At 56.2% G+C, this 23,786-nt stretch overlaps 2 protein-coding genes and 1 pseudogene across 3 annotated transcripts in view; all 3 read right to left on the reverse strand.

The window, feature by feature from the left end:
* Nucleotides 1–149: 149 nt before the first annotated feature.
* Nucleotides 150–2,644, reverse strand: WFIKKN1 (WAP, follistatin/kazal, immunoglobulin, kunitz and netrin domain containing 1; the record flags this gene model as incomplete). Its single annotated transcript, XM_082671632.1, has 2 exons — nucleotides 2,343–2,644; nucleotides 150–1,631 (listed from the first exon to the last, which is right to left on the reverse strand). The coding sequence occupies exons 1-2, from the start codon at nucleotides 2,511–2,513 to the stop codon at nucleotides 150–152; spliced, it is 1,653 nt and encodes a 550-aa protein (XP_082527758.1). The 5' UTR covers nucleotides 2,514–2,644.
* Nucleotides 2,645–4,472: 1,828 nt separating this feature from the next.
* The window catches only part of RAB40C (RAB40C, member RAS oncogene family), a 30,516-nt gene continuing 11,202 nt past the window's right edge, over nucleotides 4,473–23,786 (reverse strand). Inside the window, exons 3-7 of the mRNA XM_082670556.1 lie at nucleotides 17,055–17,115; nucleotides 16,508–16,568; nucleotides 7,396–7,473; nucleotides 6,890–7,112; nucleotides 4,473–6,357 (exon numbers count right to left, since the gene is read on the reverse strand). Coding sequence (XP_082526682.1) covers nucleotides 6,077–6,357; nucleotides 6,890–7,112; nucleotides 7,396–7,473; nucleotides 16,508–16,568; nucleotides 17,055–17,115 — 704 coding nt within the window. The 3' untranslated portion in view covers nucleotides 4,473–6,076. The remainder of the gene's footprint in view (nucleotides 6,358–6,889; nucleotides 7,113–7,395; nucleotides 7,474–16,507; nucleotides 16,569–17,054; nucleotides 17,116–23,786) is intronic.
* LOC309832468 (protein TFG-like) lies at nucleotides 10,540–12,770 on the reverse strand (annotated as a pseudogene). The gene is made up of 3 exons: nucleotides 12,334–12,770; nucleotides 11,996–12,081; nucleotides 10,540–11,190 (listed from the first exon to the last, which is right to left on the reverse strand). The product of its transcript is annotated as a protein TFG-like (transcript).

Raw genomic sequence — 23,786 nt, forward strand, 5'->3', positions numbered from 1 at the left:
TGGAGCCAAATCCCCGTGTGATGGCAGGACCCCCAGCACAGGCAGGTTATGAGGTCCAGGACGCTTTTATTCAGGCGGAGGGCGGGGAGGGCGGGGCGGGCCGGGAGTGGGTGGTTTGTGGGGAGGGCGGGGTGGGGCGAGTGGGCGGGCTAGTCTTGGAAGCGGTTGAGCAGCTCGCAGGCCTTCCTCTCTAGCAGCTCCGAGATCTTCTTGATGCGCTTCTCGCTGGCTGCGCGGACGTAGCTGCCCGCATCCAGCATGGCCACGCCGTCTCGCACCTCGCCCATGATGACCAGCGGGCTGTCGCCAGCCGTCACGTTGGGGCAGGGGCAGGCCCGGTCCATACCGCTCAGCGTCACCTCCAGGTACTTGGTGCCCAAGAGCCTGAGGCCCATCTTGTCATCCTTGAGCACGTCGTCCAGGGCCACGCGAGCGATGCCGCCGCCGCCGCCCGCCTCGGGCTCCTCCAGCACCTCCGTGAGCCGCCCCACGATGGCGAAGTCGCTGCGGCACAGGCTGAGCGCCAGCTTGCTCCGGAGACGGCAGGCCCGGCAGGGCGGTGTCCGCGGTACGGGGCAGGCGTCCTCGCAGCTCTCGCGGCTCTCGAAGTTGTTGCCATTGCCCTCGCAGCCGCTGTACTCAAAGGGGTGGCACTGCTGTAGCAGCGGACTGTAGGCCCAGCGCGGCTCCCAGCCCTGGCAGGGGCCCTGCACGGCCGGCAGCACGCAGGCGTCCCTGGGGCCACGGGCGCAGGCCTGCTGGCACGCCTCATAGGTCTCGAAGCCCTGGGCACCCCCGGCACAGCTGCCAACTGGGAAGGTCATGCAGCCGCCCCGCTGCGGGTCAAAGTGCCAAAGGACCTGGCCAGAGGGGGTGCCGACACAGGCCTGCGTGGTGGGTAGGCATTGGGCTGGGGCGGCGGCCACTGGGGCCCCGTCCTCGGCCGGCTCCCGCTGGACCACGGAGAGCGGGAAGTCGGCCCGCAGCAGGCCAGCGGCATTGCGCGCGGTGCACGTGTAGAGGCCGGCGTCCTCTGGCCTGGCATTGTAAAGCACCAGCTGCCCGATGCTCGTGACCACCACGTTGCCATACATCTGGTCTGGCCGCATGATCAGGTTCTCCCGCTGGTCACTCTGCTTCTCCCAGGTCACAGCGGGTGGCGGGCGGCCACTGACGTCACAGTGGAGGCTGGCTGTGCCCCCTACATACACTGCCTGTGGGGAGGGGCTGCTGTAGAGGGCAGGCGGCACCAGGGCATCCCCGGGTGTCGGGCGGGCGGTGGTCTCGGGGGGCCCGGGGCTGCTGGGTGGCCTGCTGAGGACATGCTTGCAGGGCACGACGTGCAGGCGGAGGCCACGCAGGCAGGCCTCTGCATCCATGTAGCAGCGGTTGTAGTAGGTGAGGCCGTCCGAGGCGCAGGTGAAGCTGGGCTCCTTCTCACAGCGGTCACGGCAGCGGCACACAGGCTGCCCATCCCAGATGTCGCAGTCGGAGCCCTGCTGTGGGCACACGAAGCCATCACATGAGGCCGCCAGCTTGGGTGTGGCCAGGCCGCTGTCAGGGAAGCGGGCTGCCACGCAGCTCTGCAGCCCACACACGTTGGTGCAGCACTTCTCAGTGGCAGCGCAGTCCTGTGGAGGGGGCGGGAGCGGACAGCTCAGCGGACACCCAAATACCCCTCCCCCTTCAGCCCTGCCCCAGCATGCCCAGCGAGGGCAGTGGTGAGTCCCCTGCTGCCTCTCCCTGAATCTGTTTCCCCTCTGGGAGCCGAGCAGGTCTGCAGGTTTGCTTTCCATCTGGACAATGAACTACAACTGCCTGGCGCACCCATCACATAGGTCATCTCACTGGACCTCACGGAATCCTCAGACCCCTGGCCACCAGAGCAGCTTTTTTTGTTATCCCATCATACACATGAGGACACTGAGGCTCCGGGAGGACGTAAAAGTGCTCAAGGCCACTGCAGTGGTGCAGGGCTGGGCTGCAAAGGCGGGACCTCCAAACAGGTTCCCGCCTCTCTGCCCCGCTGGACCTGAAAACAGCTAGTTGCAGGGTGGGGGTGGGCAGGTCTGAGAAGTGAGAAGGGGGCCTCCAGTTTTCAGATGTGAAGGCAAAGACGGGGCGGCTGTCCCCAGGGCCCCTCATATGGAGCACAGTGTGAAACCCCAGCAGAAGAGTGGGGAGCCTGAGGAGGAAGTGACTTCCAGGGTTGAGGGTCCCCTCTGCAGGCAAGGCCTGGGGCGTGGGGGAGGTCCTGGCTTCTCCCATGCTGACCAGGGGCCCCCAACGTAGTCTGTCTCCCCCCCCCAAGCTGGGCCAGTGGTGACAGTGCCTGTGCTCACCTGGTCTCTGACGCACTCACGCTCACAGGTGCTCTGGGCGTCCACCCACAGGTTGGGGCTGAGCTGGTTGGGGCACACACCCGGGTGGCTCCTGGGCCCCGGCGGCAGGCTGGCCCCCGCAGTCAGCCCAACCAGGAGCAACAGCAGCAGGAGTGGCCTCAGGGCCGGCATGGGGACCGAGGGACCAGGGGGTGGGGGGGTGTGGCCGCTAGCCCCTCCTCAGGCCCTGCCGATCCCCACTCCCTGCAGGCATCCACCCTCCCAGATCTGTGATCGGTGCTCCTGTCCCCTGCCCCTGGACTCCCCTCTGTCCCCCAAGGTTGGAGCTCACAGCAGACGCTCAAGTCTCAGGCTGGGTGGGTTCCGGGTCTCTCCGAGCTGAGTCTGTGCCTGTGGCACCGGCCCCTCCCCCTCCTGGCCCCTCTGGTCAGCTCAGGGCAGGGGGCGGGGAGAGGAGAGGAAGGCTGGGGAGGGGCCAGCGCCCAGGAGCACAGAGACACTGGCCATGAGGGTCACCAAGGGGCGGAGAAGGGCGGCTCCGGCCGGAGAGAGGAGGGGGAAACGCTGTAACCGGAGCCCCTCCTCCCTCCAGGCCCTGGGATCAAAGCTGGCCTGCAAGAGGGGGCAGGGCTGGCCAACCCCTCTGGCTCCCCCATCCAACCCTGGGCCTGGGTCTTCCCCAGAGCAGGCCAGGCTGGACTGCCACCTGGTAGTCACTATGTCCAGGCAAAGGTGCAGGGGCTCTGTGTTAAGCCCAGCAACGGTGGGGTTCTGCTCCCTTCCCAAGGAAGATTCCACAACCTTCCCCATACCCCTTCTCGTGGTCACACCGTGCCAGCAGGTCTTGGGGTCAAATCTAAACCCTTCCTGCTGGAGGTGAAGCCTTTGCAGCACAAACGTACCTGATGGGCACGGCCTGGGGGAGGCTGACGCATGGCAGAACTTTGCATTTAGAGAGCCTGCTTCCCGCCCCTTCTGAAACCCAGGCACCTGTCTCCTGGTCCAGGCCCTTCCTCAAAGGGTTATGGTGCTTGCCAAAAAAGTGGGGTACTAGAGCAGTGGACAGGGAGGGAACGGTCTGTGTGTGCTGGCCGGCACAGGCGCCGGTCACAAGGGCTGTGGACACTAGAGACGCGGTGAGGGTGTTTACTTGGACTGATCTGAATCTCAGCGGCTGTGTGTGGCCCTGCGTGGGGCAGCACAGTCCTGAGAGAGATCAAGGGCATCTAAGAGCACCCTGAGAACAGCGTGTCCCAGGAGAGCTTAAGGAACTGCAAGGACCCAAAGGTCTTCGCCTGCCCCTCCAGGCCCGTGACATTCAGGAAGGATGGAAGCTCCTCCTGGGCGTGGGGGCAGCGGGGAGATCAAACGCAGCCACCGCGAGAATGTGCTTTTCCCAGGGGTCTGGGGCCCCAGGAGTGCCTGCTCTGAGACTGGATGGGAGAGTGTCCTGTGACCCTGTGTCTGACTGGCTGACCTGAGAGGCAGGGCAATAAGAGCCTGGTTTGGTCCAAATGAGACCAAGAGACACCCCAGGTGTGGAGGACACCATGGGTCCCCTGCCCCGTATAGCCACAGCCACAGGCAGTGGTCTTCAACCGTGTGGGCTACGTTCAGAGCAACTGCCCCCCTAACCCCAGCCCTGCTGACCTCCAGGGCGTCTGCCGCACCCCTGAGCTGAGCCCTACATACCCTTTTAAGTGGGTGGCTCTCCCACGGAGGGTGCTGGCCCCAAGGCCTGGGTTCTCAGTTGTGGTGAGTCTCGGGGGACAGTTCTTCTGGTCCACCACCTGCTCAAGCAGCAGAGGGAACCTGGTAGGCCCTGCCCAGAACACTAGTGAGGGCTCAGTATCCCAGGTTCTGGCCCTGGGGGCAGCAGGCAGCAGATGCTCCCAGCGGCCATGGGTTGAACTACTGCACAGGCAGGAACAGCTGGGGAAAGCTGCTTCCAGGTCCACCTAGAAACGCAGGGAGGCCTGAAACCCTTCGGAGCTCAGCAAGGGAGTCATGGGGGATGGAGCAGGAACAAAGCAGCCCTCTGCAGTGCCACCCCTCCAACCGCCACTCAGCCCAGTGGGTTAAAGCCAGACTTTCATTCACTCACAACGCAACCTGGAGGCCAGAGCTGAATTATGTTTACTACACAAAGAAACTAAAACTGTCCAAAACGAGCCCAGGAATAGTGCAAGTGTGGACAGCAGCAAAGGGTAGTGTTGATATGGTGAATGCAGGATCGTCCGTTTCCTCAAAACAATGTCCAAAGAAGGGGCTCCTGCTGGCAGGACAGGATGGGTGGGGCCTCCTCTGCCCACCCAACCCTGCTGGCAGCCAGGCCTCAGCCAGGATCCTGCTCACAGGCGCTGCAGCCCCTCCCCACCTCACCTCCTATAACAGCAGCCCTCGGGGCACCCACCACAGAACAGTCCCGAGCAAGGGGGTCACAGGCCAGGGAGGGGCCCGTGGGCAGGAGGTAGAGTTGAGCACCAGTGACCTGTGGCCACGTCACCAGCCAGGTGGACGGAAGGAGGCCAGGCCTCCAGCTCAGGCTGGCCGGTGGTCCTCGAGGAGGGGCTCAGCGTCCACCACTAAGAAACGGGTGAGAAAGGTTTTGGTGACATGTGACCTCACAGAGGGGTGCAACTGGGTGAGGAGCAGCTATGGGATCACACCCAAGGTCAGAAGACAGAAGCTGGCCAGAGAAGGGTCTAGACACCCCAGGAGGCAAGTGGGGCAGGCTCAGTCCAGACTTGCCCAGGGCCTGGTGGCCCCAGTGAGCACTGCCTACAAATAGCTCTGTGTCAACTCGGGGAGACGCCGAGCCAGTTTCATGCAGCAACAGATGTAAACGGAACTGAAGGTGCAGAATCACAGAACGAAGGTTGATCGCCCCCACGTGGGGAGAGAGGGAGCTGGGGAGGGACGTGGGGGGTGCACCCCGCTTCCCCTTTTCCAAGCAACGTGGGAACCTGCGAGTCGCCCCTGGCTCTGAACCCGTAGCTCCATGACACACACGGATATCATCCAGGAAGGCCGGCGGGAGCCCTGGAAACTGCAGCTCCACCACGCAGACTACTGGGGCCCGCACCCTCAGCACATGGCGGGCACACTGACCACCATGCTCAGAAAGGCCAATGCATGTAGCTGGGGAGTCCAAGATTGCTGCCCAAAGCTTCCACATGTTCTCCACTGGCCCCCACACAGCCCATAGCCCCATGTGAAGTGTTATGTGAATTCAGATTCAAGCCTTGATGGTGGATTCTTTCCCATCTTTGCCTCAAACACCTCCTCTCTCCCAATGTCCCAAAGCTCGTCCCCTCAGCTGTCATGGGCTCACCGCGTGGTTGCACGGAGGCTTCCCTGCTGGTCCTTTAAAAATGTACAAAAGGGGTGAACCATCTTTTACATAAATAAGAAAGGGAACCTGGTCTCCCAGTCCCCAGGGACAGCCCCCTCACGGCTGGGGCCAGGCAGAGCCGCCTCCAGGGGTCTTCTCAGCCACACCTCGGGGTCCTGGGCGTGATCTGCCACCATCCCAGCAGCATGGCCCTCCACTGTCCTGTGGAGCTGGTCTGGCTGAGACCACCAGCCTACTAGGGGCATCCCCACGCTTCCCAGGAGGGACTGTGTGGCCAAAGTTTTCCCTGCACACAGCGCTGGGCCCAGCGCCCAGCCAGGAGCACTCCCCAAGCGTGAGCCCTCCCAGAGTGCATCTGGATGGGGCACAGCCTGCCGAGCTAGGAGATCTTGCAGTTGCTCCGCGAGCAGTTCTGGGGTGGGCTCTGGGGTGGTCGGATGGACTTGGACCGCTTGAGGCTGTTGCCCTTGCTGCCGCCGCCCCCTGCTCCAGTAGCCAGTGAGTAGGAGCGCCCGTGCATCATAACAGCGTTCATGCCATTGGCCATCGAGAAAGACTTGAGGTGGCTCTTGATGGTGACAGGAAGCGGGAGCTTGTCGATGAGGTGCACGGGGGTGCAGGAAACGATGGCCCGGCAGCAGAGGTCCTGTAGACTGAACACTGCAGGTGGGGGTCAGAAGATGGGGGGGCGGGGTCAGACCGTGGGGAGGGGATCAGACCATGGGCAGGTGGGCGTGAGGCGCGGGTAGATCTCGGTGGCCAGTGGCAATCTCGCCAGCAGGTAAGCACAACTGACGCCTAGAAGGGGCTGGGGATTGGGGAGGTCTGCAAAGCTCCCAGGGCTCCTGAACCAGAAAACCCCCGGACCCTGCTCCTGCCCCAGGCATGCAGAGAGCAGCCACTGGACGCCCTGCTCCCGTTTCATCCCCGGAGCCACGGCACACTGAGAGGTGCCCTGGGAGACCCTGCAGGGCTCGGCGGCTAGACCTCCAGCCCCTCAGCCTGGGCGACTACTGAGCTTCCCTGGCCGCCTTGGCAGCTCTGTTCTGGTGGGACTGCTGAGTCCAAGGGCCTGGGAGGCGGAGCCTGGAACCTGTCCGCCTGCTGGGGGTGGGACAGGTCAGTCACGGCCCCGCCCCTCCTGAGCCACACCCCCAGCCCCACAGCCGGCCCCGCTGGGCACACTCCTCACCTCGGTTGGGCCTCCAGATCTTCTCCATGCCGTGCCGCATAAGCACGATGCGGGACAGCTCAGTGAAGGACTCGATGACGTTGAAGTTGCACAGTGGGCTGACCTCGAAGAAGGTCATGCAGTTCTTCTCCGCGTAGGCACGCGCCTGCTCTGTCGGGACTTGCCGCTTGAAGGCCAGGTGCAGCCGGTTCCCAACCAGGATCCGGGGGACCCCGGGTGCATGCTAGGTAGCGCACAGGACTCAGCAGAGGCAAGAACGTGGGACGCCCCCTCTCTGTGCTGCCCCCCCGGGGGGGCCCTCTGTCGCTTCTCTGATGAGGTGGGGCTCCTTGGGGCACAGGACCCCACTGGGAGAGTGCCATAGCAGTCAGTGCATGAGAAGATGCAGAGCTGGGGCACAGGAGGGGCTGAAAATGGGGGTAACAGAGTCTCCTCATGGGGGATGTGAGCGCACATGCTGGGGAGGGGGTGACCCTGGAAGGGGGTGTCCACAGGAGCACACCTACCTCATCGATCTCCTTGATCCACCGGTCAATGCCGTCGAAGGACCAGCGGTTGGTGATGTCATACACCAGAAGGATCCCCTGCAAGGGAAACGCGGGCATTACGAGGCCCAGGGGCCGCCCGGATGGAAGGGGTCTGGTTCAGGCTTGGCCCTACACCGCTCCCTCCCAGCACAGGCAGGGCCAGGGACACTGGGGCACCAGCCAGACAGCTGTCAGGTGGACCATACAGTTTACTCAACAGGTGGCATCGTGGGAAATGTGCTTTGAGCTTTCCTCTTTGCGTTTCAGGGTGGCTCTGTGCACAGGGTTCAGCTAGCCCTGTCCCTGTCTCCTCACCATGGCCTGGCCCTGTGGCCCTGGACGCTGCCTGTGTGTGTGGGCTGCCTGACTGTCAGGGATCTCGTGGACTCAATACTGCCTCCTCCCTCCCCCTGAGGACTCAGCTGGGGCAGAACTGGCATTTTTTCAGTGTCTTTCCTCCAAGCACGTTGTATTACCCTGTGATCATTTAAAAGTCACTCGACCTAAGACAGGTGCACAAAGGACCACGTATGGTGAGGGGCTGTATCGCCACACTACCCAGCAGTGCATTCTTCCCGGGGGGCACCGAGCAGAGGTGTTTCTAAGTTTTCCAACCCACACTTGCTGAGGACTCCAGTCACTCTGGCAGCTGCCCCCACAAGCCGCACAGAGGGTGTGCTGCAGGGACTTTCCTGTCACGTTCCTTAGAGACCAATTACTCCATCTGCTCAGCTCTCCTTGTCGTCTGTGCCTGGTACATCTCAGCGGGGACCTGTCACAAGCCTCAGGAAGGCAACTCCAGCAAGTGAGTGTGGCCCCCAAGCCCACTCTGGCCTTACATCCCACCCTGAAGCAGTCTCCTCCAGAACCCAACCCCAAGCAGGACTCACACCCCTCCCCATCCCAGGAAGTCTTCTTCATTCAGTCCACGTCTCTATCACACACAGGGGAGGAGAAAAGTGCAGCTGAGATGGAAGGAACAGGGCACCCTCCATCTCAAAATGAGGAATTTTAAAGCCTTTCCCCTTAAAAATGTCCTTCAAATTCCAGAAGATGAGGTCCTGTTAAGACAAAGGTTGAGATTACTTTAACCCATCCTGGTGGCTCCTGCTCCCTGGATGGAAAGTCTTGCGCAGAATAGGGCGGAGCTGCCTGCTAGGGAGGAATGCCAGGCCTGGAGGGGAATCGGTTGCTGTGGTGGTCGACAGAGTACACTGACAAGGAATTCATCCTGTTCCCGGGGGCACAGGGACCAAAGCCCTCTCCCTTGGTGTTGGGATGGGGGTAGAGCCACCCGCCTTCCAACTTGGAAACCCCCTTCTAAGAAATAATTGAGGACATATCTAAAGACCAGCTTTGCCAGATGCTCATCACGGCATCGCTCGTAAGACAAAGAGCAGGAAACAAACTAAACATGTGGCCCCCAGGGCTGCTGAGCAGTCCAGCGAGGTGCAGACTCCCCTGGCAGGCAGGCAGGCGATGAAAGTAAGGGTTCACTTGAGAGCACCTGTGCTGATCACATGCATAACAGACTGCAAGGTGACAAACACGGATCCCAAATGTTACAGACAGGGCAGTTTTTTAAAAAATACAAGTATAGGGGCTTCCCTGGTGGCACAGTGGTTAAGAATCCGCCTGCCATTGCAGGGGACATGGGTTCGAGCCCTGGTCCGGGAAGATCCCATGCAGCGGAGAAACTAAGCCTATGCGCCACAACTACTGAAGCCCACGGGCCCAGAGCCTGTGCTCTGCAACAAGAGAAGCCACCACAATGAGAAGCCTGCACCCGCAACAAAGAGTAGCCCCCACTCACTGCAACTAGAGAAAGCCCGCGTGCAGCAGCGAAGACTCAACGCAGCCAAAAATTAAATAAATGAATAAATTAATTAAAAAAATACAAGTATAAGCACTCCACACACCACACAGAAAAGGTTTCCACGGACGTGACCACACATGGAAGGGCTGGATGGGGACTTACTTTCTTGCTTATGCTTCCTATGTAACATTATTAATTTTTTTATTTTTTGGATTCTACCATCTTTATTAACCTATCAATGTTACATTTTATACATAATATCTAGTTGTGTTCTCAAAGGGATCTACTTTAGGGGACTTCCCTGGTGGTCCAGTGGTTAAGACTCTGCGCTTCCACTGCAGGCGGCATGGGTTCAATCTCTGGTCAGGGAACTAAGATCCCACATGCCGTGCAGTGAGGGGAAAAAGAAAATAAGGATCTACTTTAGTACATTGTGTTAATAGTAAAAAGCCAAGTAAGATGGCTGAACTTCAACCTAGCATTTATTTTTTAATAAATTTATTATTTTTTGCTGCGTTGGCTCTTCGTTGCTGCATGTGGGCTTTCTCCAGTTGTGGTGAGCGGGGGCTACTCTTCGTTGCGGTGCGCAGGCTTCCCATTGTGGTGGCTTCTCTTGTTGCAGAGCAAGGGCTCTAGGTGTGCGGGCGTCAGTAGTTGTGGCTCCTGGGCTCTAGAGCGCAGGCTCAGTAGCCCTGGTGCACGGGCTTAGTTGCTCCGCGGCATGTGGGATCTTCCCGGACCAGGGTTCAAACCCGTGTCCCCTGCATTGGCAGGCGGATTCTCAACCACTGCGCCACCAGGGAAGTCCCCAACCTAGCATTTTAATATCCTCTGGACAAGGTAAGCTAGAAAAGTCAATCACTTTGCGCACATGTAAGAGTAGTGTTCCAAAATGACTAGGAAGCTGCTACTTTTAAGCAGGGGAGGAAAAAAACCTTTCATTTTGGTCTTTTATTTCCCCAGCAAATTATACTTTCAATTAACAGCAACAATGATATCATAAAAAAAGGCTCTGCTTTTTTTTTTTTTTTTTGGTACAGGGGCCTCTCACTGCTGTGGCCTCTCTTGCTGCGGAGCACAGGCCCCGGACGTGCAGGCCCAGTGGCCGTGGCTCACGGGCCCAGCCGCTCGGCGGAATGTAGGATCCTCCCGGACCGAGGCACGAACCCACGTCCCCTGCATCGGCAGGCAGACTCTCAACCACTGCGCCACCAGGGAAGCCCTATGCTCTGCTTTTTAAATTTCTGTACTTCAGTACGAATTAAAATAGTAGTATTAGAGTCTTTTGGGAGTGTAACGGAGCCTCTTTATCGATAACCTGGTCCAGGTTGGGTATAGCCCTAACTGAAGGGAGGACGGCTATGTGCATAAGGATTAGACCCACTTGGTACTTCCAGGAGGTAGAGTGAAACCTGGTCTTGGTTGACAGGACCCGGGTTGGCTTGGAGCCATACTGGGTTGTAAGGCAGGGGCCACAGTGTAACTAGTGGGTTGAAAGTCTATGGAGGGTGGGTAACTGCTCGCCTGGTACTGCTGAGCCGGGTGAGCAGGCAAGTTGCTGAGACTGACCAGAAAAGGCAGGAGCCGGTACCTGAGAAGTTGGTTGCTGGCCATGTCCCTGGAACTGCTGAGGCTGTTGAGGTGCATTTGGCCGATACAGCCTGAATACTGAATACCATTCTGCTGTAGTGGCTGGGAGGTGCCTGTGGCTGCTGAGTGCCATGGCCGGCCTGCTGCAGGTACTGCTGGCACATCTGACCTTCACTCTGACCTGCTTGAGTCTGAGCTCCTGTACATGGTGGCTGCTGTGGCTGAATTCCTGGTGGGTAAGCTGCAGAGGAGGCAGCAATGCTGTTGCGAGTTCCTGAGCAGTCTTCTTTCTGCAGGAGCACTGGGTGGCCCTGAAACCTGATCATCTGTTAAGCCGAACGCTGACAGGACATTTTTATTGATTTCACCTTGGTTTTTTTTTCTCTTCTTAGATATTTATTTATTTAATTTATTTATCTGACCACGCCGGGTCTTAGCTGCGGCATGCAGGATCTTTGTTGTGGCATGCAGCCTCTTAGTTCCCAACCAGGGATCAAACCTGGGCCCCCTGCATTGGGAGCATGGAGTCTTAACTCATTACGGACCGGAGGATTTTTGCAGAAACTTAACGCCTGTGGCTGGCGATTTTTAGTTTGGCCGGCCAAAAAGTTAATTCTTCTATTTCACTAACACTTTGTGGGTTATCACATTCAATAGTTACACCTGACACACCTGTAAAGTCCTCTAATTTTCAAGAAATGTTGTCTTCGATCCACTTTTCTGCAGAAGCAAAGGAGTTTCATGTTCACTTTCCGTATCAGAATCAATCACTAAAGTTTTTTGTCTTTTTGTTGGTCTACTATTCACATCGTCTGAATCAGAACTATAGTCTGAAGAACTATCATCTTCTGAGACACTAGGGTATATGTCGCTTGGACAATCAGAGAAAGCATCTGCATAAAATTCACCGAAATATTCTACTTCACTCAAAATTTCGCGATGCGTCATTTTTGAAAATTTTACATTTATAATATACACAAGGTTGGAACAAAAACCTAACGGAGCAAAATGTGAATGATAACGACAATCGTAAGTTGTATAATGAACCCATGATCAATTTTAAGCTCTAACAACTTTGCACGCTGATGTTAATCGTATCACTCTCTAAAAACATATTGATACATCTCCGGGCAATAATGTGTTAACCACTTGACCACCAAGGAAGTCCCTCACCTTGGTTTTTGAAAGGATCAAAAGCTGACATACTTGCTGCCATAACCTGAGTAGACTGTTTTCCAGAAGAATCAGAAGCAGCAGGCCTTTTTTTTTTTTTTTTGCGGTACGCGGGCCTCTCACTGTTGCAGCCTCTCCCGTTGCGGAGCACAGGCTCTGGACGCACAGGCTCAGCGGCCACGGCTCACGGGCGCAGCCGCTCCGCAACATGTGGGATCTTCCCAGACCGGGGCCCGAACCCGTGTCCCCTGCATCGGCAGGCGGACTCTCAACCACTGCACCACCAGGGAAGCCCAGCAGGCTTCTTTTTTTAATGTCCTTTTCTAGCAGCAGGCTTTTCTTCCCTACCATTCACAGTATCACTTTCAGGAATGTTGGTGGATGGTCCTGGTTCTCCAGGTGGTTCCAAGCTATCCAATAAGTGATTCACTTTATTTAGAAGCTCCATCAGTTCTCGATGAAGGTATTTCACCTGACTTGATTCAAGGGGTGTTGGTTGGCAGTTAACAAATAATGTCGGTTTCAGTATCCTACTACACTGAATTGCAAAGGAAAGGTCAGAACTATCAAAAACTGTTATAAGATCTCCATCTTCATGTTTATATTTTATTGTAATTTCATCATTACTCAGAAGTTTTCCTCTGAAGAGTCACTGCATCATTAGCACTAATTCATCATAAATATTATCTTCATTATGAATGGGAATTCGCTGAATATCCTCCCCAAGTTGAGCTTTGATGATTAGCTTCCCACTCAGATTCAACTGCCCAATCATGGTGGACTCCAGGATGTTCTATATATAAAAGTCTAGAGAAAGATGGTTTGTCCAGGTCACTGCTGCCGCCCCTCCACAGGTCTCCACTGATCAGATCGGTGCGAGGCTGCCACTGCTGGACTCTGGGGCATTGGGGGAAGGCTGTGGTCACAGCCCACTTGGTTGCCCTCCCCAGGGCCGCCGCATCTTGCTGGCAGGCTCTCACGGGCCCCGGCCAATCACACAGACCCACCAAGCCTAGCGAAAGCTCGGGCCAGTACTGGCAGGTGGGGAAAGAAGAGGGGCGGGCCTAAAAGCTCAAACAAATGAGGAGAAGCCCATTTCTTGGGTTCAGGCTTCAACTGCACCCTGAGGCTGTGGAGGAGCCTGCCCTTGGCTGCTCCCCCTGGCTGGCACCAGCCTCTGCCCACCACCAACAACCACCACCTAAGTCTGACAGGGCAGGGTGATGACAGAGAGGTCACAGGAGGAAGGACACAGAGCTGGTCACACTGCAGACGGGGACCAAAGTGATCATGGGCTTGGCAGGGAAAAACACCTAGGGTCGACCACAGGTGGGATAGTTGAGAAACCAAAATGAGGCTCCTGGTTACCAGGACTACCCCCTCAAAGGACTCCAGAATCAGCTGTGTATCTCAAAGAGCCAGAGGAGGGGCAAAGAGATTCTCACTATATTTCTTTTCCTTTTTTTTTGCTTAGCTTTTTAAAAGTTAGTAAGTACTCTAGGGTATAAATAGAAGCTCTGGTCCCTTAACCCGCCCAGGAATCACCTGTCTTTCAAGCATCTCCCAGGCGTTTCCTGACCCGGACTGGGTCATGGTGCAAACCGCCTGGCACCCGCAGGGCCCTTCCCCCACAGCGGCCAGCACCTCATGCCAGGCTCATCAGCTAGCACTGCTGTTGGGTTTCAGGTAATGCACCTAATTTTATTACAAACATCAGCGATGAACCTCTGAGTACATACATATAACTCGAGCTGTAAGAGAGAATCTCTGGATGTGGAGCTTGGGCCTAGGAGTGCACACCCTTATTGTTGCCAAGGTGATTTATTGACCTTATACACCAAAAAAACGCACAGGTTTTAGGTATGAACAGTTTGATGACTTTGGACAAATATATATACCTGCGCAATCACCACCCCAACTAAAGCACAGAGGTGCGGTTTTTAATTAAGTTAGTTTTGGAGTGAGTAATGCATTTGTGTGGTGAAGCTGCCAAGGAACCAGAGACTGTGGCTGAACACACCTGCCCACACTCATATGCATGGGCTCTGCCCAGAAGCCAGCGCACTGACAAGGGGAGTAGCCGTCAAAGCTGTTGATCCACACGCGCCCCACCCAGGCGGGGCCGACTGGCAGGGTGGTGTCCTAGTCAGCACTCACTGGGCACCCAGACCGCTCTCCACGTGAAACCTGAAACCCTCCCTCCAGGAGACCAGTGCCTCACTGAGCTCCCCCTCGTCCTAATCCAGCTGATCCCAAACCCCAACTAAACAGGACGTCGCCCACCGCTGGCTCCCTCCACACGCACAGCCCCGGGGGAACTGGCGCAGGGGACCGCTCTCCCCCTGAGCCACGAGTGGCCACCTCAGACCTCGGCAACAGAAAACAAGGGCCACAAGACAGAGAGGGCCAGGGGTTGGTCAGTGGCTCTGTGGCCTGGGCCCTGAGAGATCTGCAAGGCCTCTTTGTTCTTAACCGAGGGTAGGAGGGTGACAAGACAAGAAAAACAAGACTTGGGAAGACAGTTATACCAGTCTGCACCATCGGGCTGCACAAAGCCATGCTGGTGCCAAATCTGGAAAACACCAACCAAGCAGGATGGAAACAGGAAAGGCGAAGCACTACTGTTTAGGTAGGAGCACCCACGGTCAGCTTTGCAGCCAAAAACCACCTATCCACCCACCATCCAGGCCCGAGATGCGCACTCAGAATCTGCAACTGGCTCCTCCAGCCCAGAAGCAACAAGAACCTCTGGAATTAGCACAGAATTAAGCGCAAGCAACGACACATGCACACTGACTGCTGATTGCTCTGGAGAGGATGTGGACGTGGTAAAGGTGTTCCCTTCCCCAAAGCGCGTGCTCTGGAGAATCCCCAGGTTCTCAGGTGTGCCCTTCTGTCCTGCTCCATGTTCACATCCGAGCAAGCGGACATCTGAGCCCATTCAGGTTCAGTCTCCCAGGACCTTCCTTGATATTTCCCAATCACCCAATTATCATAACCCAAGGTAACTACTCCCCTTATCTCCTCATTTTCTTTTTTTATCGAAAAAGTAACAATGTGTGTGCCATAAAAAACTGGGAAACATTCAAAAGCAAAGGGAAGACAACAGAACTCATCAGTAATCCCATGGTCCAGAAATAATGAACACCTCCCCTCGGAACATGGCTTTCTCACTTCCTTGTATGTATGAATCATTGTCAGGGTCCCTCCTCTACAGAAGGTAGCCCACGGAACATTCTCCTTGGTGCTCAAGCGCTCCCCGTGCATCCACTGAGGGCCCGGCTGTGAGGGCCTTGTCCTTCCTTAACCTCACATCCAGTGCCGTCCACACCTGAGGGCTGCTGTCCCTGACCACCCAGCACCAGCTGCTCCAGGTGGAACTGCCAGGTTAAGCACCACCTCTGCGGCCCCTCACACCAGGCACACACTGGGGGGTGGAGCCAGCGGACAGGCAGCACCACTGCAGTCTGGAGCCTCTGAGCCCAGCCTGAGGGTCCTCCACCCACATTCACACCTCAGCAGGGAGAGAGGCGCTCTCACCACCCCTGAGCGTCTCCGGCTCAGGAGGGGGAGCCTGGTCACCTGAAGACACCATCGATTCCTGCTCACCAGGCAGAAAGGACGCCCGGGGCTCCCCACTACCCAGGCCAGATTGAAGGGGTGACAGGCTCTACACAGCCAGAGGCCCTGACACGGGCCCATGGGCCCCCTGGCGGAGCACCCTGTTTGGGGAGAATGGTTGGGCAGGGCTGACTGAGGGCTCTCCTCAGCAATTCCAGAAGCCCAAGGGGTCATGGCCCTGCCCTGCACAGACAGGGCTGGTCTTGAATCCAGTCCCCTCACGCTGAAGCAGCGAGTGGGTAGCTGGTCTATTCACACAACTGCTTCTTCCCCTCCTTCCAGCCTTGAATCACAAACAGACCCGGTCAGCATGCAAGCCCATCGTAGGGAGCCCAGGAGACACAGAGAGGGACGAGCAAGTCCCCAGGCCCCCCAGTGAGCCCCCTCGCCCCTGCGCAGGCCACAGCTTAGGTGCTCTTCCAGGGCAGGCCCCGCCTGGGACAGCCCCCATCTCCGCTCCCTGCTAATGCCCTGCCCTTTAGGACCTGTGGCAGCCCCTCCCACGGCGGCTCCAGCTCCCAGTCCCGCGGTCTGATGAGTGATCCAGACCGGCTGGCCTGGGAGCTCCAGCAGCCTCCTCACTCAGCACAGGGAGAAGTCACCCCTGGTGAACCAGGTGATGGGGGACCTCTCCACAGTACAGGGTTCCCACACACCTCCTGCAGCAGCTCTGGGCAGCAAGGGCCACAGGAGCTCGTGGGGCCCTGGCACCCTCTGAAGGCTGAGGCCCCTCCACTCGGGGGCATCCTTGTTTGGGCTCCTGGTTGGAAGGCTGATGTTCAAACGAAAAACTTCATTGGAAAGAACCCTGCACGTGGTGTCTGACAGCACCGCACGTGTGAGGAGAGCGGCCCCTCTGGAGAACAGCCCCGGCAGCACCGCTGGTCTTACCTGTGCGCCCCTGGAGTAGGACCTGAAGATGGTGCAGAACCTGCCCTGGCCCGATGTGTCCCTGAAACAAAGGCGGTTGGGGATGCGGCCCGTGGGACCCCAGCATGCACAGCATGACCCCCTCCTATTCTGCTGCACATGCTGGCCAACCTCCATGGGCCTGGGCACCCCAGGAGACTGCCCTGTGGGGCGGGAGAACCCCAAACCTGGAGGAATTTACAGCTCAACTTTGAGGTTCTGGAAATGCCCTTAATGTGGAGCCCAGTAAAGGGCAAGGCGAGAGGGGCTGTGGCTCCTGTGGAAGTGAGTCTTTGTGGGCAAAGGGAGCTGGGCTCTGCCCGAACAAGCAGCCCTGGGCCTTCTGGTTTCTGCATCACGTTCCAGCCCATGTTTATACAGGGGCGGTATCAATAGCTAGTCTACTGACACGTAAACAGGGCGCCTTCCAGTCTCCTTAAGGATTCCTGAGTCACTTCACTTGGCTTCCCGGCCCGCACAACAACTGAAGTGTGGCAGCCAGGCACCTTGGCCGCACAGCCCGACTCACCAGAGTTCCAGCTTGACCCGCCGGCCGTCCAGCAGGATGGTGGTAGTCTTGTAGTCGATCCCTGCAAGGAAGCAGAGGGTGGCTGAAGGACCCACCTGGCCAGCGCCCAGTCCCTGAAGCCAAGCAGAAGTGTGGCTCCAGCCCAGGGAGCCCAGTGACCCCAGCTGGCCACCCTCCTGTCACCCCAGAGATGCAAGCCGGGTACCAATGGCACCGGCCAAAGGGAGGGCAGCTGGTCTCAGCATCGGCCCACGTCGTGTGCTTCTCAAAGCTAATGGGTTTTCTGAGTTCTTGGGTTCATCGCAGCTCCCAGGTACTGACAACGGGAGCGTGCTTGGAGCATGATTTAGTGGTACAGTAACGTCTAAAATGCCATTTCTCTGGAGAGGTATCTGGAGAACCTCTGCTTGCCATGTCTTTAGTTTTTATTCTTTATACTTTTTTTTTTTTTGCGGTACGCGGGCCTCTCACTGTTGTGGTCTTTCCCATTGCGGAGCACAGGCTCCGGACGCGCAGGCTCAGCGGCCATGGCTCATGGGCCCAGCCGCTCCGCGGCATGTGGGATCTTCCCAGACCGGGGCACGAACCCATGTCCCCTGCATCGACAGGCAGACTCTCAACCACTGCGCCACCAGGGAAGCCCTATACTTTTTAAAATTGAAGTATAGTTGAATTATGTTTCAGGTGTACCGCAAAGTGATTCAGCTATATATATATCTCTATCCTTTTTCAGATTCTTTTCCATTATAGATTTATATAAGATATCGAATATAGTTTCCTATGTTACACAGTAGATCCTTGTTTATTATTTTTTCATACTTTTAAGCGAAAAAAGTCAGTCCAAGAAAGGTGGGTAGGAGCAGGGCCAGTGCTGGATGCATTACTTTAGATGTAAGACCTTCAACTGGTTTATAGGCCATCGGGAAACTTCCTAAAAGCTGTCTTTCCTCCTCCTCCCTTAAGCCTTAAAGATGTCATCAGCTTCTTGGCTGTTTATAACACTTGCTCTAAGAAGGCTTGGAAATGGGCATTTTTAATGCAGACACTGCTCTCACACATTGTGTGTGCATGTGCAAAGCCAACCTCAGAGAGCTGCACGTGAAGCCTCTACCCTCAACGTCCTTCCATCTGGCTAACTTCTAACCATGTGTCAAAACCTGGCTCCCACCCATCAAAAGACACTCAACGGAATGAAAACACAATCCACGAAATGGGAGAGAATATTTGCAAATCATGTATCTGATGAGGAACTGATATTCAGAAAATATGAAGAAATCCTACCACTCAACAACAACAAAAATCCAATTAGAAAATGGGCAAAAGACTTTCTCCAAAGAAGATATGCAAATAGCTAATAAGCACATGAAAGGATGCTCAACATCACTAATCAGTAGGGAAATGCAAATCAAAACCACATGAGAAGGACTTCCCTGGTGGCGCAGTGGTTAAGAATCCGCCTGCCAATGCAGGGGACACGGGTTCGAGCCCTGGAAGATCCCACATGCTGCAGAGCAACTAAGCCCGTGTGACACAACTACTGAGCCCGTAAGCCACAACAACTGAGCCCGTGTGTTGCAAGTACCGAAGCCCACGCACCTAGAGCCCAAGCTCCGAAACAAGGGAAGCCACCGCAATGAGAAGCCCATGCACCACAACGAAGAGTAGCCCCCGCTTGCCCCAACTGGAGAGAGCCTGTGTGCAGCAATGAAGAACCAACGATGAAGACCTGATGCAGCCAAAAAATTAATTAATTAAAATAAAGAAAAAACCACATGAGATACCACGTCACACCCACTAGATGGTTATTATCAAAAACCCAGAAAGTAAGCAGCATTGGTGAGGATGTGGAGGAATCGGAACCTTTGTGCACTGCTGGTGGGAATGGAAAATGGTGCAGACACCATGGAAGACAGTATAGCATTTCCTCAGAGAATTAAACACAGAATTACCACGTAATCCAGAAATTCCACTTCAGGTTTATATCGCAAAGAAGTGAAAGCAGGAAATCGAACATGTATATATTTGCACATCCACGTTCACTGCAGTGTTATGCACAATAGTCAAAAGGTGGGCGCAACCCAAGCGTCCAAAGATGGATGAAGTCCATCTGTACAACAAAATATTATTCCACCTTAAAAAGGAAGGAAAGGGGGCTTCCCTGGTGGCGCATTGGTTGAGAGTCCGCCTGCCGATGCAGGGGACACGGGTTTGTGTCCGGGTCTGGGAAGATCCCACATGCCGCGGAGTGTCTAGGCCCATGAGCCATGGCTGCTGAGCCTGCGAGTCCGGAGCCTGTGCTCCGCAATGGGAGAGGCACAACAGTGAGAGGCCCGTGTACCGCAAAAAAAAAAAAAAAAGGAAGGAAAGGGACTTCCCTGGTGGCACAGTGGTTAAGCATCTGCTTGCTAATGCAGGGGGAATATGCGTTTGATCCCTGGTCCGGGAAGATCCCACATGCCGCAGAGGAACTAAGCCTGTGCGCCACAACTACTGAGCCCACGCTCTAGAGCCTGCGCACCACAACTACTGAGCCCACGCTCTAGAGCCTGCGCACCACAACTACTGAAGCCCACGCACCCTAGAACCCACACGCTGCACCTACTGAAGCCCGTGCACTCTAGGGCCCGCATGCTGCAACTACCGAGCCCGCGTGCTGCAACTACTGAAGCCCACGCTCCTAGAGCCTGTGCTCTGCAACGAGAAGCCACTGCAATGAGAAGCCCGCACGCCGCAATGAGAAGCCCATGCGCCACAACAAAGAGTGGACCCCACTTGATACAACTAGAGAAAGCCCGTGCACAGCAACGAAGACCCAATGCAGCCAAAAATAAAAATAATTTTAAAAAATAATAAAAAAAATAAAAAGGAGGGAAAGTCTGACACATGCTACAACATGGATGAACCTTAAAGACATTATGCTCGGTAAAATAAGCCCTACACAAAAGGGCAAATCCTGTATGATCCCTTCTACGAGGGCCCTAGAGCATCAGATTCAGAGACAGAAAGTAGATAGAGGTCGCCAGGGGCTGGAGGAGGGGGTGGGGAGTTAGTGCTTAGTGGGGACAGTTTCAGTTGGGAAGATGAGAAATTTCTGGAGCTGATGGGGGTGCCACTGAACTATACACCCAAAAATATTTAAAATGGTAAATTTTATGTTGTGTATATTTTGCCACATTTTTTTTTTTTAAAGTGAAAGAAGATTCTCCTGCACATATTCTCAAGCTAAAGAAACACTCTTCAGGGAGGAATAGAACTCAGGCCCGTCTCCACCGTCCTTCCTCTGCATCCACCCCTCCCCCCAATTGTCTGCTGATAACCCACTTCTTTGGGTGGAAACTCTTGGAATTCTCTGTCAAACAGGAAGCTCAGATTTGGCCCAGGACACCCTCCTTTCAGTCCTGGCTCTACAGCTGCTGTGAGAGCTGGGCCCCATGAGGACAGTGTTGGAAACAGCAACCTCCAGGAAGGCTGTGGATGGGGATGCCCATCCTCTACACAATGTCACCTCCATGTGGTGGACCAGCCCAGCAGGTTCTGGCCATGGGGACTGGATACCCTCTGCCAAGGGCAGCCCCCATGAAAGGACCCCGATCGAGGTGGCACCATGGCCCAAAGGCCCAGCCTGGAGCTGCAGGAAGGAGCGGGCGCCCAGGAAGGGCCCAGGAGGAAGCAGGGCACAGGGAGCGGGGCTGCTGCCCTTGCCCGCCTCTGGGGAGGAGGCCAGCCTCTGCACACCGTGAGGCTTGCACAGCTGGGCGCCTTGCCCACCCACCGCCTGCGCCCAACCGACCCCTTACTCACGACTTCAACTTCAGAAAGGATGACCAGTCCTCACCCTCCAGGGGCTCTGCTCAAAGCTCTGCCAAATGCCCAAGAGAGACCTGTGGGGACAGGCACTCAGAGCCAGGAGCAGGCACCATGAGGGATCAGCTCTGCACTCCTCCCAGCACGCCCCCCGCACCTCCCACAGTCCACCAGCTGGGTCAGAGGGCTCCCGGAGAACAGGGTTCACAGGGAATGGGCCACTAAACCAGTGAGACTCCCGCCCAGGAGCCCTCCCTACAGCACGGCACTGGCACCCCCAGAAAGGCTGAGCAGCCTTGTGAGGGGACTGAGGGCAGTGGACGGTAGGTCCCCACAGCAGACGGCAGTGTCCAGCTGAGAATGGCCGGGGAGCTGGCCGTGCAGAAAACACGGACAGCCCTCAGGCTGACACGCTCCCTCAGAGGTAAAAAAATCTCAAGTAGGGGGCTTCCCTGGTGGCGCAGTGGTTGAGAGTCTGCCTGCTGATGCAGGGGACACGGGTTCGTGCCCCGGTCCGGGAAGATCCCACATGCCGTGGAGCAGCTAGGCCCATGAGCCATGGCCGCTGAGCCTGCGCGTCCGGAGCCTGTGCTCTGCAGCGGGAGAGGCCACAACAGTGAGAGGCCTGCATACCGCAAAAAAAAAAAAAAAAAAATCTCAAGTAGGGGACTTCCCTGATGGTCCAGTGGTTAGGACTCTGTACTTCCACTTCAGGGGGTGGGGGTTTGATCCCTGGTGGGGGAACTGATGAGATCCCACATGCTGTGCGGTGCAGCCAAAAAATAAAAAAAAAAACAAAACGAAAAAACTCACGTATATTTTTCACGCTTGCTCTGCCTCTCACCTGCCCACCTCCCAAATCTGGATAAAAATGTACAGTGTGCTTTACAAATTCATAGAAAATACTGACAAAGCAAGTCCAAAGAGAGGCCTGCCCGAAGAGGCAGCACCTCCTGTAGGCAAGGATGGTGCCAGCCAGACTCCACGGCTGAACCAGCTCCGACAGCTCTTAGGTCTCAATATCTGGTGTTGCAGAACTTCCATCACCTCTCCCTCACCTCACCCCACCCGTGCTTGAGAACGTGAGGAACAGAGGTTTCACGGAAAGCATCTAACACCTTGTACAGCACAGGCATGACTGCTGAGAACACAAACCAGCTCTCAGGAGCTGGGGCAGCTGCCCGGTGCGCAAGGGGGCGGGGGCAGCTCACACACGAGGAGGGGTTCCCAGGTGACCAGGCCTCAGGCTCTAGGACTGTAGACACTCCCTTGATGGACACAGGGCTCGGGAGGCCACCAGGGGCCAGAGTAGACCTCCTGTGTCCCCACTGGGGGCTGCCCAGCCACTTGGCCCCTGGCTCGGGGGTCCCTGCTGGCCCCTCACAGCCCAGGCTTCAGCTCTCTGCCCCTCCCAGACTGTCAGCCCCTGTCACCTGAGGTGTTCACGAGTTGTTAAGAAGGTCTTCCTACTGTTTCATGGGGTTTCTGAAAGGAGTGCAATTCACTTGACACAAGAGGCTTTTTAAACTTCTACTGTCCACCAGGCATCCAGCTGTCTCGGGCAGCACCCGGCCAGGATCTGCAGCCTGAGCATTCAGATTCCCACCGACGCGTCCCTACCGGCTGGGTATTCACGGCGCAGCACCGGTGGCTCTCACTCTGTGCCGAGACCCTGACCCGCCCCGCACAACGTGTGGGCCCCACCCTCACACCACGTTTTGCAGGGATGCTTCCACCTTGTGAATCACAGGAGACTCTGTCTTGTTTGTTCAGAATTTTAACGAGAATTGTTCACCATTTTGGAAAAAAAAATCACATCACCCACAGTAATACCTATATCAGGTACATTTTCCTCGTCACTTTCTCAGCATCTAGTACAACTGTCCCCAAGCACTGACTTGCTTAACCACAAACGATCTTACGACATCCCACTGCACCCCTTTCTTCCTCCTTTACATTACCGAAGTATGTATACGTATGTGTGTGTTTTAGTTCCTAGTGTGGGTAGAACAGATGATCTACTAACTTCACTCCTTTTCAGGACAGTAAAGGGGATGCTGCAGAGCACTGGTCCTGCCGGCCTCCTACCCCATTTCTGCATCGCTGGCCTTGCACCCAGCAGGGAGGAGCTAAGCACCAAGCAGCTCACCAGCTCTGGGAAAACGTGACAGGCTGGAGAGGCAGGAACACTGTAACTGCCTGGCTGCTGATGCTGCCGCCTGTGCAACAGGTGCTTCAGAGCACAGACTCAAGAGATGGGGGAGGCAGAAGGAAGAAGGCTACCAAAAAGGTCACTCAAGTTTCATCTTTTTTTTTTAAAGATTTTTAACAAATATTTTCTTTCTTTTATTTATTTATTTAGTTTGTTTGGCTGTGTTGGGTCTTCGTTGCTGTGCGCAGGCTTTCTCTAGTTGCGGAGAACGGGGGCTACTCTTCATTGTGGTGTGCAGGTTTTTCATTGCGGTGGTTTCTCTTGCTGCGGAGCACGGGCTCTAGGCGTGTGGGCTTCAGGAGTTGTGGCACGTGGGCTCAGCAGTTGTGACTCATGGGCTCTAGAGCGCAGGCTCAGTAGTTGCGGCGCATGGGCTTAGTTGCTCCGCAGCATGTGGGATCTTCCCGGACCAGGGCTCGAACTCTACATTGGCAGGCGGATTCTTAACCACTGCGCCACCAGGGAATTCCTCAAGTCTCATCTTGACAGCTGCTCACATCCTAGTGATTTGGGGAGTCTACCGGGCACCCCCACAGGCCCCCCGAGACAGGGACACACAGGAGGAAGGCTGAGCGCTGGGTGGCACTGACCAGCAGGACACACCCCTGTCTTTGCAGCCTCCCATATTCGGGCATGGGGCGTTTCCACCTGAGTGGGGCATCCACAGCCACGGCTCCAGCCTGTCAAGGACAACCTGACCTGGTGCAGAAGCCACG

This window comes from Grampus griseus, assembly GCF_964374135.1.
Source record: "Grampus griseus genome assembly, chromosome: 14".
NCBI lineage: Eukaryota > Metazoa > Chordata > Mammalia > Artiodactyla > Delphinidae > Grampus > Grampus griseus.